Source organism: Pelecanus crispus, chromosome 11 (genome assembly GCF_030463565.1).
Source record: "Pelecanus crispus isolate bPelCri1 chromosome 11, bPelCri1.pri, whole genome shotgun sequence".
Taxonomy (NCBI): Eukaryota; Metazoa; Chordata; class Aves; order Pelecaniformes; family Pelecanidae; genus Pelecanus; species Pelecanus crispus.
Genome location: NC_134653.1, coordinates 11,546,719 through 11,563,029, shown reverse-complemented (window position 1 = coordinate 11,563,029; position 16,311 = coordinate 11,546,719). Strand labels below are relative to the sequence as shown.

The following is a 16,311-nucleotide window of genomic DNA, read 5'->3' as shown; positions in this document are numbered from 1 at the left end:
AAATACTGATCTCCAAAACAATACTAACAGTATAATCTAGGGATACTAAATTTTCTCTTCTCAAAATAACTATTCTTATGTTCCAATACCACATTAATTCGCAGATTATTTTTTAAATTAAATTTTCATCTGATAGCTTTTTCTGGAAAGTTTCTTATTGAAAAAAAAAAGTAAGACCACCTCATCTACCAGAAAATGCTCTGTAAAAATAAGTATAAAAATCTACATCAGTATTTTACTCAAAAGGTAAAGATATCAAATACGTTATTTTTACTATTGGGAGATAATATTCTACCATGCTTGGAAGAGATGAATAGGGCTTATCATTACTTCTTGCTAACCCCACTTTCATGTAAATTATTTCATTTGTTTTGGTGAAGGCTCAGTAAGGAAAGCAAAGACTTCCTGATTGTTTCTACTCAGCAGCAATTTGATAGTATGCCATCACATAACATTCTTTTTGTTTGATACCAATCTGCATAACAAAACTGTTCACACAACAGCAAATAGCCCAGAGATGCATCAGGGACAGTTCTCATAGAAACAGAATGTCATTTTTTCAGATGCTGCTGTTTTCCAACAGGGGGAGGGCTGATGTCACACTGGGTAGCATGTGGAAGCATGAACCACGTCCCCAGCCACACTGGGATTGCTTTGTGCTGCTGAAGTGTTGGTTATGGACCAGGGTTTGCACAGGATTGCTTATCTACAAAGATCCATTTTAGGATCAATCAGGAAAAAAAGAATGCAGGTTATTATAAACCAGAGACATGTCTGTTCACTGGTTATTCTTTCATTGTCAGTTTTTATACAAGTCCAGGAATCACTTCCATCATTTGGTTAGTATACCTATGCCTCCAATAAACTCTGTCTCAGTGGTAGCACACAGAAAAACAAACCCTGTGCATGGATTTCCTCCCCACCCCCCTTCATTTTATCCTTACCTTCCACTGTTTGACCTTCTCTTCTGAGCATCTGGACAGCTCCTACATACTTCTTAAGTTGCACTTTTAGCACCTCATTTTCTCTGTTGATAAGAACAAAATAAATAAATATTACTGTTTTCTCAAAATAGAGGAAAACCCATTTCAATGGAAACAAACAATCTGTAATAATAAGCTTTATCTAAGTTGTGTCATCAAGGTGAAAAAAAAAGTACTTACACATTGAATAATAATACATCAACAGCAGAGTACCAGGAAAACTGCTTTTCCAGGGCCACATAAACACATCAGTAAAACAGATTATCTCATAATCAAAAACTTTTCATTAATTGTTTAATTTAAATTTTTCAATACTATGCTACATTGATGGCAGAACAATGATACAGTCTATCTAAATCAAGTCAATTAAAAAAATGATGGGATACTAGACAAGGACATTCAGAATGGCCAGTATACAATTAGACAATCATTTTCCTACTTGTCCAAGTATTTAAAGTCAAGCAAATAAGAATTCAGCTTTAGAAACAGACTTTATCGTTGTAAGAAAATGCCAGCACTTCAGCAACAATATTCAAGGTAAAAGTTTTCCTCGTACCACTCCTAAATGAAAACCGTAAGAGAAGAAATTAAGTTAATCCCTTCAACTCATATTTCAGTACCTGTGCCCGTCTCTTTTTTCTTTGGAAGGTACAAGTATTCAAACCAGGTACTATCACAGTTCCTCCTAACAACATTAAGCACCTTAGTTTATATTTGGGGGGAAATAAAAAGGATTCTAACTGACTGAATTTTAAACAAAACTGACAAATCGCATGTCTGAAAATTCAATTACCTGTCTAAGCCCATTCAGTTAACCAAGTATGACAGAAGTGTTTATACAGAAGAAACATAACTAAAATGTGTTGCAAGAGAGTGAATTCAGACAACTTCTACTCTGCCTTAAGAAAATATCAGGGTAGAAATACACAGGTGCCACAGGTACAGCACATAACATCGCACACAAGAAACCCACAACTGGTTAGAGAGAAGAGAGAACACAGGCAGGTCAAAATCATGCCAGGGGAGCCGTACAAGCTCTAGGAATGACGAAATCCTAGATATGTAACAGATTGTAACAGATTGCAGAAAGCTGTAAACAGATTATACACAAAAAGGTAGGCATTTTATTTATTGGAATTTATTTAAGAATGAGAAGTATTCAGAAACACATGCAAATACGTTTGATGGTCCTTATCATTCTATACATATACACACACAAAAAAATACATATATTATATATACACACATACAAAAAAATAAACTGCTGTTGTGAGCAATGCCATATTTATATCTAAAAACCCTAGACTGGTACTATTTTCTTATTTCTATGGATTTCAAATCAGTTTTCTGAACTATGTAACCTCCATTTTATTCAGTCCTTTAGTAGGCGGTTACTAAATAATTGAGAAGAAACTATTGATTACCTATAAATTTTTAACAAAGTCCTTGGTGATTTCATGCATTTTATGATATTTTTCATTTCCTAGACTACAAAGAACAAATCAGTTTTTCCACCAGAGATGGACACTGATATTCAGATTAAGGAAAAAAAAAAACCAAAACCCAAATCAGAAATTCTATATACTATATTAAAACAAGTCTAAATAATTCATTCATGAAAAAAAGAATTATATGACAGCCAGACAGAAAGATTTCTCACCAGAAGTGTAAATATGTCTGCATGGAAATAACTGTATACAACTGCAATATATTAGAGTTCTAAGGATTCTTATGAAATAATCATACACCATCTCGTTTCTACATTTGAGAACAGACTCAGTGCCTTCTGTGTGTACTGAGACAGCATAAAAAAAAAAAAATCCATTTTTTACTATTGCGCCTATCAATTAAAATTTATACAGTACAGATGAACTTCAAAAAGACTTTAATTCACTTAAGGCGTTTGATACAAGACTGAAATTCAAAGCAGGATACTATGGCCCAGTCACCATTTTCCAATATGCCTCTATCATCTTATTACTTCTCACACTTTGACATCTCTTTCTCATTACTATTATTTAGCTAAATTCCAAGGAGGGCCTGTCCTGATACATAGGAATTTATATAGCTCTTTTAATCAGAGCATGTTTAAAAAAAAACCAGAAAACCCCTAGCAAGCACTCACTAGAGTCTTTAATGACTTCAAGAGGCATTATACCAGATATTCACAGCAAGTATTTTATAGGAGGAGAAACTGCTGTATAGGAGTTAAGGGTCAGATTTCCAGAAATTCTTGTCCCTGACCCAACAGTACTACCTATTGTTAAGGATGTTAAATACTTCTATGTGAAGGCCCCAGCTTTATTTTTGCAACTCTTCCAAACTTTACCATCTAACTTGAAGCAAAACTGTTAGCCTGTTATCAAACTAGTGATAAACACAATGCTTTCAGCATCTTTTGAAGTGCTCCAAACAATTCCACATTATGTGATGAACACTAAGTGACAAGACTGTAAGTACAAGTTGAAGGGGTTAGATGGAAAAAAAAGAAAGAAAAAAAAAATCTAAGCCACTAAAAGCACACCCATCTCCAGAACCTCAGTTATAACAAATTTCCCTTCCTGATCACTTCTCCCATGTTAATAAGTAGCTGAAAGACAGAGTGATATGTCATTTTACTCTTTATCAGCTCAATGATAGAGGATGACAATCTAGTATTCCTACAAATTACTCTTTTTACTCAAATGGCACAGGTCTAGTGTGTGTTGTTGATTAAGCTTTATACCATTGGTGATTACTCATGCAGAATTATGATACAAGACATACTTTTCTTTGGTTGTTTGATTATAAAACTAGAAGACTACACAATAAGAGCTACATTGAAAAAAATACTAAGGTTTGAAATCCAATCACAAAAAAATGGATTTAAAGCATCCTATGAAAACAGAATTTAACTCTTCACCAGGTCTCTTTATGATTTATTATTATTTGGGTACACACAAGAAGCGGATTAGCAGAACATCTTTGAAGCTTTACGTCTTCAAGACAAAGAAAGCACATATGTATTTCCCCACTTCTTTTTCCTTAAGACAAATACAAAGTTAGTTTGTGATAGAGCAGATTTATCTCCAAAATCTCTCCAAACACATGACTAGAGAAATACAAATACATTTAAATACAGCAACTTATAAATGACACATATCTGTAACAGCAGGATAAATTTCATTCCATCTGAAGTTTTTTCAAGCAACTGTAGGAGTTTCTTCATAGTTCTGTGACTATTCACCAAAGAAAAGCAGATAAAGACATTTCCATGTTCTAATAAACACTTTATTTATAAGCTAATGCTGTAAAGATCAACCTTTTTTACCAGCGTGTATTTTATTCTATAGCACTTTTATCCAGTTATATTACTTAAGATGCAATTAAACTCTGTAGTTATCTTCAGGAAAAGTACTAAAGCAAAAAGCTAAATCAGAATATTACAAAATTATGTGTATCCACTCTCAGCCATTAACAGAGTCTTTGCTTAAAACCAGAGGAAAAATACAAGACTAATTATGGTAATGAATCAGTACATAATAACAACTGTAAGCAAGGAGAAGAGGAATGTAAATATCAAAACCATAAATGGTGATACATGAGTAACTTTTATCAATTTTCTAAAATGGAAGATACCACCTCATAAAATCCCTAAAATTGTAAGTATTTCTACTGTCCGGCATACTTGAAAATTCACCAGAAACCACTGCATGTATTCACAAATTATAGGAAAAATCTTAAGGATCCTACTAAACTCCTGTACTGAAACCAGAGTCAGAAAAAGGAAAAATATTCAGTAAATTTCTTTCAAGAGTATGCATATGGTCAGGGCTTGTTTATACAGCAATACTTGACTGGCATTACTAGTGTAAGGTATCCTTTTTCCCAAAGCTATGAAATAAAACATTAGCAGTAAAGGATTTACTTTCCAATGGCAATATTTAGTGACATTAATCATACTAATACAGAAACAAAATATTGATTTACTGAAAAGAAATTTTGTTTAAATATTCATTAATTGTACACAGCCACAGAACATCTTAGGAACAACAAACGTATTTATTATCTTCTTTGGAAAACTATCTGGAATGACAAGGCATGATCAATTACACAATAAATGTAAGTTGTCAAATACCTTCAATTCCATGCCTAATCTTGAAGCAAAAATAATTAGAATTCCTCTCAATTTTATTATTTAAAAATTAGCATTTAAGGAAATGCTGCCTAAAAGAAAATCAAAACTACTGTAAGAATGATAATTTTTTTTAGCAACATAAAACAAGTTTGCATTTTGGGAAACGTATACCTGACTTTTATGTATATAATGAATGAAAAGATAGCATGCAATATTACTGATAAATGCATATCCTCGCCCACAAGGTAATTCATGCCAGGAAAAGTAGCAGCTGTTCCCTAAGGACTCTCGTATCGAGAGGATGAATGTAACAGGATAACAAGCAGCATGTTCTCACATCAAAGGGAGGAGAGTGTGGAAGAGAGATGCTATTCATATGGAACACAGCAGTGGATCAGCCCCCCTGCTGGGACTTCTGCTCTGTTCTTGGAGAAGGACCAAGGCCCCGCAGGTGAAATCTCCCCCACCTTCCTTGTGCCATAGCATCCCTTTTAAAAACTGTCATTGTGGGGGAACAAGGAGAGTTGAAGGAGGTTGGTTATTTTCCAGTAATGTCCACACAGTTTCTGGGACAGATAGATATGCTTACTGAAGCATGTATACATACAGCAAGCACACGTAAGGTCTACTATGCAAGTCAAATTAGATGCATCCTATGTTCTTCAAAATAAGATTTCTGGTTGTTAATACAAATGAATACCAGTAAGAAAGTGTTTGATAAAAGCTGACTTCCAAACATTTTATTAAAAGGTTAAAGAACAATATACCTTTAAGGTATGATTTTTGTTACAGAGGAAGAGGCCTTATAGGACTTATTTTCCTATACCTTAACAGGAAAAAAAACAAAACAAACAAAAAAAAACCCCACCACACAACTGCTTCTTGAAGAAAATACAAAAATTCCTCTAGGGCTTCTGTAAAATGAGCACGGTAAGAAAAGAATTTGAAAAACAGTAGTTTCTCACATATCTCAACTATAGTGGCCTGAAGAATGCTGTAATTAAGTTTCTGGCACAAACACCAGATACTAACAAGTGCTTTCTGTGGAGCTTACTCCTAAAATATGTCTTATTTCTAAATTCAGGCTTACAAAAAAAAATCCAACAGATGTCTATGTCTTGATAAAAACTTAGTTTTAGAAAACACTATAAAGGTACCAAATCTCCAAATAATTTAAAAAATTGTATGAATCTTGAGAATGAATTGAAATAAACAGTGTACTCCAAGAATATGTACAATCGATACACAGAGGTTGGGCTAGATGACTTCCAGAGACGCCTTCCAACCCAAATTATCCTATGATCCTACTATTAGGAGGTGCAAGATCACAATTAATTGTAATCATATGTACCCTAAATGAAATAAGAAAAATGAGAACTATTACTCATAGAAGTGGAAGTTGAACTATATACAATATAATGAGATTATGGTATAAAACCAATCTCTGAAAAAAACTGTAATGAAGAAAAATGTGCTAAACTAAGTGCTTGTCATGAAAGACACACACCATATGCATGGTAAACTGAAAACTATTCTCATGATAGCTTCGTAACATAGACTGTGTTCAAATCTAAATTATGAAAAGGCCCCATCTTAGCACTGATACCACATCTGAAAAAGCAAAAAATGGCTTTGTGTATAAGAAATATGAGGAAGCCGTTTATCTTATGAAATAACTTATCTCACTCTTTTTATAAAATGTTTTTGTAACTTGTGACATGTCACCAACTAACTAAGCAGGAAAAAAATCACTGAATATAGGAAGATTCAAATATTTTTCACAAGCAGGGACAGGAGATATTTTTTCCTCTCTCTAAGAAGCTGCTTAAGGTAGGTGATGCAATCATTTCAAGATGCACAACACATCATTCACCCATCACTGAAGCACTAGGACTCTGAATGAAGTGTTGTAAAACAGATTAATATGAAATGCCAAATCCAAAGCAATGTGGCTTAAACAGTACAGACACTAGATAAGAGGAGGCAGATCAGGTTACAGAATGTGTAGTAAACAGAAGGTACATAAAAGTGTAAGATGAAGTACAGTCAAATTCTCACCCCCCACTTCCCTACACAGTGCATTTTCATCTTCTCTATCTGCTTTTCTTGCTACAAAGCCTGCCCTTTGTAAAATACTTTCTTCCAACATTTCTGAATATAGTCTAAGAATATGCAATCTGAGATTATCCAATTTCACAGTCAACTTCAATAAATTTCTTTGCCTTGCAAAGGGATGTAATAGTATTCCATAAAGAAAAAAGAATCTCAATTAAAAAATTTTAGCATTGCCAAGAAGCCACTGGCACAATATGTCCATGCAATTTGAGAAAGGCTCATTGGGGGAGGGGGGCGGAACAACAGAAAACCAGCTTACAAAATTATACTAAAGAGTCTATTTAGTCTACTCTATCTAGGCTAGGAAATAGGCTGAATGCTGAGACTGCTCCTTTTGAAACAATATCGTAACTGTTATGAAAGAGCTATTCAAGTACTTCACATGGAAGAATGCAACTACCACTACTTGAAACTAAAATGACCTAAGAATTTTTCCATTTTTCAAAGAGAACTTAGGAAACTCAGGAAAATTTCTCTAAGCTAGCATTTCGTCTAGGAGACCAGAGACTCTTTGGAGAGTCTAGGAGACCAGCTGAATAAATCAATTTTGCAGATATCCAGAAGTAATCATTTCAACACTGACTGATGTGTCACTGAAATTTGTGTTCTCAAAGCCTTCAGGAAGATATTTAAGTCAAATTCTTTGCAAGAGCTTTGGAGACACACAAAAATATCAGCTCTCGTAATCTGAAGCATATTTGTTCATCAAATTACAACAGCCAGATTGTTACTGAACGATTTTCCTTGCCTTAAGATGTTCAGAATATTACAACTGAGGAAATTTTTCTACTCTAGTTGTGTGATTAATTGTCTTCAAGATAAACAGTGAGATTTCACTATTACAAACTATCTGAAACTTAGTTTCCTCTCACTCACCTAGTGTATTATGCAGCACTTTTGTTATATTTGTTATTTCAAATTCTTCAAATTATTCAGCTTGCCCCTGTATTCAGCACTGGTGAGGCCACACCTCAAATACTGTGTCCAGTTTTGGGCCCCTCAGTACAAGAAGGACATTGAGGTGCTGGAGCGTGTCCAGAGAAGGGCAACAAAGCTGGTGAAGGGTCTGGAGCACAGGTCTTATGAGGAGCGGCTGAGGGAACTGGGATTGTTTATCCTGGAGAAGAGGAGGCTGAGGGGAGACCTTATCGCTCTCTACAACTACCTGAAAGGAGGTTGTAGTGAGGTGGCTGTTGGGCTCTTCTCCCAAGTAGCTACTGATAGGATGAGAGGAAATGGGCTCAAGCTGCATCGGGGAGGTTTAGATTGGATATTAGGAAAAATTTCTTCATGGAAAGGGTAGTCAAGCATTGGAAGAGGCTGCCCAGAGAGGTGGTGGAGTCACCATCCCTGGAAGTGTTCAAAAAACAGGTAGATGTGGCACTTTGGGACTTAGTAGGCACGGTGATGTTGGGCTGATGATTGGACTGGTGATCTTAGAGGTCCTTTCCAACCTTAATGAATCCCAGTTTTTACTTTCATTAAAAAAATAATCCAGCCACCAAGCCAGGAAACATGAAGTAATTTATTACTCTACCCTTAAGTGGTTTAGTGGTGGACTTGGTAATGTTAGGTTAATGATTCGACTGGATGATCTTAAAGGTCTTTTCCAACCTAAACGATTCTGTGATTCTATGATTCCAATTCCTGGTTTAAAATAGTACTTATTAAAAAAATTTTAGTACTGTTACTATTGCAGCAGCATCACCTACCATGTACAAAGTGAATCAACAAAAGGATTTAGAAGAAAAACCTATATTCCAAAATAACTATATGGAAGGTTTCTTATGTGCTAGAAAATGAGTTGTAATGAATCATTAAAGAAATGCATCCAAAGTCCAAACTAACTGGTGACACAAGAATTTGTTGTACCTCCAAAGCAGCTCCCAACACTGTTTTTATCATGTGACAAGGTAAACTGACTTTCAGAAGAATAATCAACACAACATACCCAGTCCCTGCAGCAATAAAACAAATTAAACTTGTTTAAAACTAACAAGTTAGGCTAAGTGAGCATCTCTAGATCCTGTTAAAAAAGCTCCTTATCTATTCTTTAAAAAGGTACGTGCATGACAAATATCTGATTCACCCATATGTCACTGCAAATTCTAAAGCTGTGGGGGAAGTGAGTCAAAGAAATATGAATATACAATTCCTATAACCTGAAATGTGAATATTAAATGATGAAGTATTTGTATTGTCTCAACTGCCCTACATCACATGAATGTCAAACCCACTTAGGCATATCTCTCCCTCCCTTAAAGTGAGTAGTTCAGTTTGATGTGTCATCAAAAGCAGAATTAGTAGCGTTCTAAATACGTTTTTTTTTTTAAGAAGAAAGCTTTACATTTATCATTTTCAGATAATAGTTCTGCTATGCAATAAAAAGCTTATAGGAATCTCAGCTGTGGCACTTCACGATTGACACTACGCACTCTGCCTGCGCATGCAGAAAACAAACACTTCTCTCTGTGATAAAGCGCAGATTACTAATCTTATTTAACATTTGGGATAGGTTTGTTGTTTACTATACATGTGAATCGTCTCCAAGATCTTAGGTATCACAGGCTACTCCAGAGCTTATTTAGAATTGCAAGAAGAAAATCACACTATTACAGCAGCATTTACCTTTAAAAGTCTTTCTTAAGCTAAATCACATTTAGACAAGGCGAGGGTTAAAATTCTTTTCTTTCAGCATAGCTGTGGCACAAAGTCAAGCTGGAGGCAAGTCACTACCAGGGCCAATGTTGTTTAACACCTTCATTAATGACCTGGATGCTAGGACAGAGTGCGCCCTTAGCAAGTTCACAGACAATACAAAACTGGGGAGTAGCTGATAACACCAGATGGTCATGCTGCCATTCAGAGGGACCTGGACAGGCTGGAGAACTGGACTCAGACGAATCCCTTGAAGTTCAACAAGGGGAAACGCAAAGTCCTGCATCTGGGGAGGAATAGCCCTAGGCACCCATACATGCTGGGGGCTGGAAAGCAGCTCTACAGAGAAGGATCTGGGAGTCCTGGGGGACAACAAGCTGACCATGAGCCAGCAACGTACCCTCCGTGGCAAAGAAAGCCAACAGCATCTTGCACCGCATTAGGAAGAGCATTGCCAGTGGGTCACTGCCAACAACATTGTCCAGAGGGGTTGTGGAGTCTCCATCTGTGGAGATACTCAAAACCTCACTGGAAATGGTCCTGAGCAACCTGTTCCAGCTGACCTTCCTTGAGCTAGGGACAAGCAGTTTCACCACCTTAGAAATTAGTACTGTTGATGCTGTTTGGCAACAACTGTTGCTTATGATACAGTGGTTGATAAAGTGGTCAGCCATGAAAACCTAACAGGACAAGAAACATCAGCCCAAGGAAAACAAAGTCATGCTTAAATAATCAGAAGGAAGACAGATTGGATGGAAATGTCACTGAAGAGGACAGATAATCCATTCTTTACTGCTTACATACGTGAGGGGACATACAGAAGGGTATCTGTGTCAGCAGCAGCTGACATATTCTATATAACTGAAAGCAATAAATAAAGACACAAATATTCCTACTCAATTTAACTGACAGTAGGACCACTCAGCACAATTCCTACTGACTGAAGAAAGAACTTGCTGGGAGGACAGGGGTCCCCATACTAATCTCAGTGTGGAACTATATAAGACATCTACCAGAGGAAATACTGTGGAGTAATATTAAAATGAAATAGTCTCCAAAACAAGTCCTCAGTGGTTCCAGATATGAGAGTGAGAATCCCAACGATCTAGCTTGTGTGTTTTTGAAAAAACCTTATGTTTTACACATGCACCAAAGCAGCCATTTCCACTACTAGAATAAGCATTTAATTATTCTAGGACAGCAACATCAGTTTGTTCACAATAAAGATTGACACAGGTTTGCTGTTCCCCACCCCACCACCTTATATTTAAAAGCTGTATCAGATTTGAGGTTTGGAGAATACTGTTTGCAGACAGTGCTAGGCACTTTAACAACATTAAGAATGTCATTTAACCAATAGAAGGAAAAAAAAAAAACCGAGGGCCTTGATATTGTGGTTTGTTCCAGATGGGGCAGACAGTTATACCAAGAATCTCCCAAATACCAAATAAAATAAAAACGAATTAAAAAGAAAAAAAGGCAGACGGGTTAGAACTGGACAAAATAGATACATGAAGAGAGAAAGTCTTCTTACATTTACCTGACGCATACATGTATTCCTTTGTATCTAGTCTCATTACCTAACTGCTGCTATTTTCATGGCTTATATTTCTTAATATTAGTCTAATTACTTTTTAAAATTAAACTTGATGTTGTCATAAGTTCAGCTCATTAATATTCTTTCCTCTGGAGCTATAATGGTGGTTTTACTAATATTTTAAACTCTCACTTACTGTTAACAAAACAAAAACCACAAACCCACTGAATTTTCACAAAATCTTCCACAGGTTTTTTTCAGCTTAAATTCAACTAAAGTCCATGGGATTTTTAGTCCTAAATCGCTTATGTTCTTCTGGAAATTAAATAACTTGAAAATTATTTTTTCTTGTATGCAGAATTTTTTATTCCCTTGTTCCACTTCTGTTACTTTTTATTATACACTTTCAGTGCTTCTTACCGTGCCAAGGCTTGGACTTTCGTGGCATGTCGCTCTTCCTGTTCTGCTACTTTCCTTCTCCAGTTGTCCATTTCCTGCCTTAGCGCTGCAGAATGCTCCATCTCTCCATCAAGCAGATTTCTCAGAGATCTGGAAGAAGGCAGGAGCCTCTGTTAGAACACTGCAAACACTACCTAGTAATTAGAGGATACTCTGCGAATCACAGAGTAGGTTGCCTGAATGATACCATTAATATCCCAAAATTTCATTATTCAATGTAATAAATTCACCTGATTTGATTATACAAAGATATGAAAAGCTACAAGGAAAAAGGACCCAACCGAAACAGTTGTAAGTGCTTACTATTAATTTGTATTCCAATCTCATCAACATGCCCAAAGCACAACCTATTACGGTATCTACTGTACGACCATGCAGAAAGAATTTATTGTAGAAAAGAGCCTATGATCTGGCTTCAGTGCTTCAGTGCAAGTTGATACATCTCAGAAATAATCTATAAGCAATATATTTACTAGCAAAAGCAGGAGCCAGGTAGGTGTCTTGTCTCTACTGAGAGCACTGCCACAGACCTCTGTGTAAAGCCTTTGACGAGATAGCAAAGGTCAGCATTATGCATAATGGTAAAACGCAAAGCATCCTGGTCCTTCTGCCAAAAAATGCAAAGCTAAACAGAGCAGTAACTTGCAATTATGGGAGTGGGGAGGATAAGAGGCAGGAAAATGGGATCAGTTGGTAGTCTTGACATTAAAAAAAAAAAAAGTCAATTACATTAGAAAAATGTAAATAACCAAAATAGCTCTACTACAGCATAACAACAGTATGTCTTGAATACATTTGGATTTTCATTCATCCAATTATGTGTTCCAATAGACTAAATAAATACAAAGTAGGTTTGATCATAGCATTTTAAATAAGCCATTTATCATTGTTACATTTACATCACCATTTTGCCCCAAGCGAATATAAGGACACTCACAAATGACAGCCACTTTCAGTGTAACACTGTTAGCCATCCTACATCACTTCTGCGCCGGAAGAGGAAGAAAGGAACTTTGCTGAATATTTATATCAGGACAAACTTTTACTCATTTGGAAAGCTATCTTAAGAGATCTTAAGAATCTTTTGGCTATAAGTTTTGGTTTTGAAAGAAATACAACTGGCAAAAGCTCCCAAGATACAAAAAGTTATATGTGATTCAAATTCAAAGGAATAAGTTGACCTGCAAACATTACTCTTCAGTATCAACAGCTGAATATTTAAGTATTAAGCTTACCTTTCACAGAAAAATAATATATACAACAAAAATATTACACAAAGATTGTGCATGGCTTTACACAAAGGACAGCTTGTATTAGAGAACAGATTTTTTTTAAACTATAGCACCTCTTGACTCGAAAAAGAAAACTACCTATTCTGTTCTTCCAGTTCATCCTTTCTATTCATCATGGCCACGATAGCTTGACGAAGTTCATCTAAAGTGAGGGGACAAAAAAAGATTAATTTCTGTGTGTATTTTTGCTCATTTCATATTGTTGCGTCATACTCCACACGTATCTAAAACTCAAGTACATAGTGGCACTAATTCAGCAACATGCCTAAGATGATGCCAACATCATTTGCTATTCAGCAAAGCACATAAAAATGCTCTTAATCTCATCACTCATTTGAGCAATCTTTCCAAAATGGTATTATTTTACACAGTATCAGAAGTATTGATCAAATCAAATTAGTCTGCATCTGGCTTTAATACAAATGTTTACAAGTTTGCCTGTGGCTGTAGCTGTTTTGTTTTAATAGCAGGCGTATGGGACAATGAACCTTTTCATTACATGCATATTAATGAGATACGCTGTTACTTAACTTCTTCAAATTGCTTGTTTTCCTTGCTATAAGTTTGACACAGGAAATATAACTATTACAGTGAGACCAGAGTAGAGATAATGTTATTGCTGCTTCATGGCATTTCTTCTCAAGCTCAGTCTTAAAGACTGTCTTAAAGATGATGGGATTTCTCAATCTTGTAATTTCCTATAAAAACCTTTTTGTTTCCTATAAATACCTTAAAAATACTTTCTGTCATTACATCAAGAATAAAAATTTAAAAAAAAGTATGATAGAATTTTAGAATTTTTAGACTTCTTTAGAGTTAGCTTTAACAGTGATACCAGAGTAGCTCAATACCATACAGAAAAGTGTCAGCTCAAAGCGCTGCCTCACCTGCAGTCCTTCTGCTATTATAAAGGTTTTACCACGTAACTGTACATCTGTACTGTTATTATTTACTATAAAGTTACAGAAAAATATAAGGACTCAATCATCTAATCTAAAATAGATCCTGACTTCCAGATCTTGCATGAATACATGAAATACAACAGGTCTTCAAAGATCTGAATGGCGTTTAGCAAACATCAGGGTGGACACGTGTCCTAAACTAGATTTTTTTTTAAAAAATTTCATTAACAATTTCACGTATGTTAATCAATACTTTTATGAGAGCTTCTGCAGGGACACAATTATATAAAAACATCCCTCCCAAGAGTTAAATGAAATGCTCCTATGTTTATATATAATAAATCAGCCATTTCTGTCCTGCAAGTATTCAAAGCACATGTCAGCAAATTTTTTGTGCTTTTACTGAAAACATACTAACAGAACTCGTATTACTTAATTTCTTCAAGTATGCAAAGCCATTGGACAACTTTTTTTCCCCCCTTACATTCAACTCACTGATTTACCCGTATCTTTCTTAATATTTTCTATAGTTATAGAAATTTTTGCCAGTTCAAAAAGAAAACCTAACATTGTCCTGTGGACCAGATTAAGTCTGCCAAACTCTAGTAGTGGACAAAATGTGAAAGTTTTTACTATGTCAGTCAAATGTATCAGTCAGTGCAGACACCACAATTCTAGTCTGGCATTGGTAATCTGCTGGTAAATCCCCCCTGGCAGGGTTCTTGTATCAGTTGAAATCAGCCAATACCACTTCTTCATGCTAGATTTTTTCCAAAACTTTTCTGCTTCTTTGGCCATGGAGAAAGTAGATGATTATTCTCCTACCCATTCCACATTACAGCTTGAGAACTAATTGACATTAGCAAGAAACATTTCAGTAGGTCATTAGAGGGATTTTGCACTTCATTAATTTAGCACAGAAAGAATAATTATTTTTCTACAGTAACTTAGCAGTGAGTTCTCTATACAGCTACGAAAAAAAAAAAAAAAAAAAATCCAAATCTTGTAGAAAAGCCAAAAGTGAAATTTGTGGGTATTAAATACTAACGCACATTTAAAAAAAAAAAAAAAAAATCTGGAGACTTCTGCTTTCTCCCTCGATAACACTACTCACATTCAAAATCAGAGCTGTGATTACATGGCTACTGTAATCAGTCTTCCTAAGGCTGTGTTTTCAGCAAAAAGGACATTCCAGCTTGCCTTACCCATCATTGCTACCACCTCCCTTGTTCTGGCACTGGTGTTAATACACACACAGTGTTCTAGCAGGAACTGATCCAGCTCGAAATTGGTTTTGGTTTGGAGTGGGTTTTTTTTTCTGTTGGGCTACTTTTCAGACAAGCAGTGGCCAAGTGATCTTACTGTTGACTTTAATACTCTTGCTGGCACAAGGCACATAGCAGAAAGCAGTCAGGGTAGAACAGAACACCTTTTAGTCAATAAGGATGAGGAATAAAAGGGGGAATACCCTTTTTGGCAAGAGTAAAGGTCATATTGCACTGAAGTGACCAGCTTACCACTGCAACTTACACAGCAATTGTAGAAAAACTTAGAATGGAAAGATTATATATGACAAAATATGCTGTGCTCCATTATTTTCATGACTATTTTTCAAAAGATGGTCTATAATAGCTTCTATTGACTAGCATTTGGGGGAGGGGGGGGGAGACAGACACCAAAAAAAACCCCACCAAACCCTACATTCTGAGATTCAAGTATTATATTTAGCTATAAAATACCAAACTTGGTGATCATGAAACTCAACACACTATTAGTATTCTTTTGGTCATGATGAGACACTGACACTTTGAGGGCACATTGGACAGGTTGGGATTTTTGAGGGTTTTCTGTTTGGGTTATTTTGTGGTTTGCTGGTGGGTTTTTTTGGCAGTGGAGAATCAGTGGATTGTAACAGTCCTGAAAAAAATAATACGCAGTGTTGTGAAAATGGACCACAGTCTATCAGCCTACCTGTGAAATAAAAAATTGTTCTAAGGATGAGGAAAATAGAATAATCCAGTAAGTGTTCAAACCTTGTACAAGCATACAACACAAGCAAAAAACATCCATAGTAAGCTTTCAATACAGTAATACTCTGTAACAAAATAAAGATCTTTACCTATAAAGTTGAATTCAGAATCCTCCTCAAGAAAGCGTCAAGCCAATGGCATTTTAAACATTTCAAGACTGTCATTAAAGTATGATAATGCACAATCTGAGTTAGTTGCTATTATTTCTCTGACTCTGA

At 35.7% G+C, this 16,311-nt stretch overlaps 1 protein-coding gene across 2 annotated transcripts in view; it reads right to left on the bottom strand.

Annotated features, from left to right (window-relative positions):
- Positions 1–16,311, bottom strand: part of SNX29 (sorting nexin 29) — a 142,370-nt gene that overhangs the window by 91,724 nt on the left and 34,335 nt on the right. For both annotated transcript variants that reach the window (XM_075718267.1, XM_075718268.1), the window contains exons 12-14: positions 13,240–13,303; positions 11,831–11,959; positions 945–1,027 (exon numbers count right to left, since the gene is read on the bottom strand). In XM_075718267.1, the coding sequence (XP_075574382.1) occupies positions 945–1,027; positions 11,831–11,959; positions 13,240–13,303 (276 nt within the window). The remainder of the gene's footprint in view (positions 1–944; positions 1,028–11,830; positions 11,960–13,239; positions 13,304–16,311) is intronic.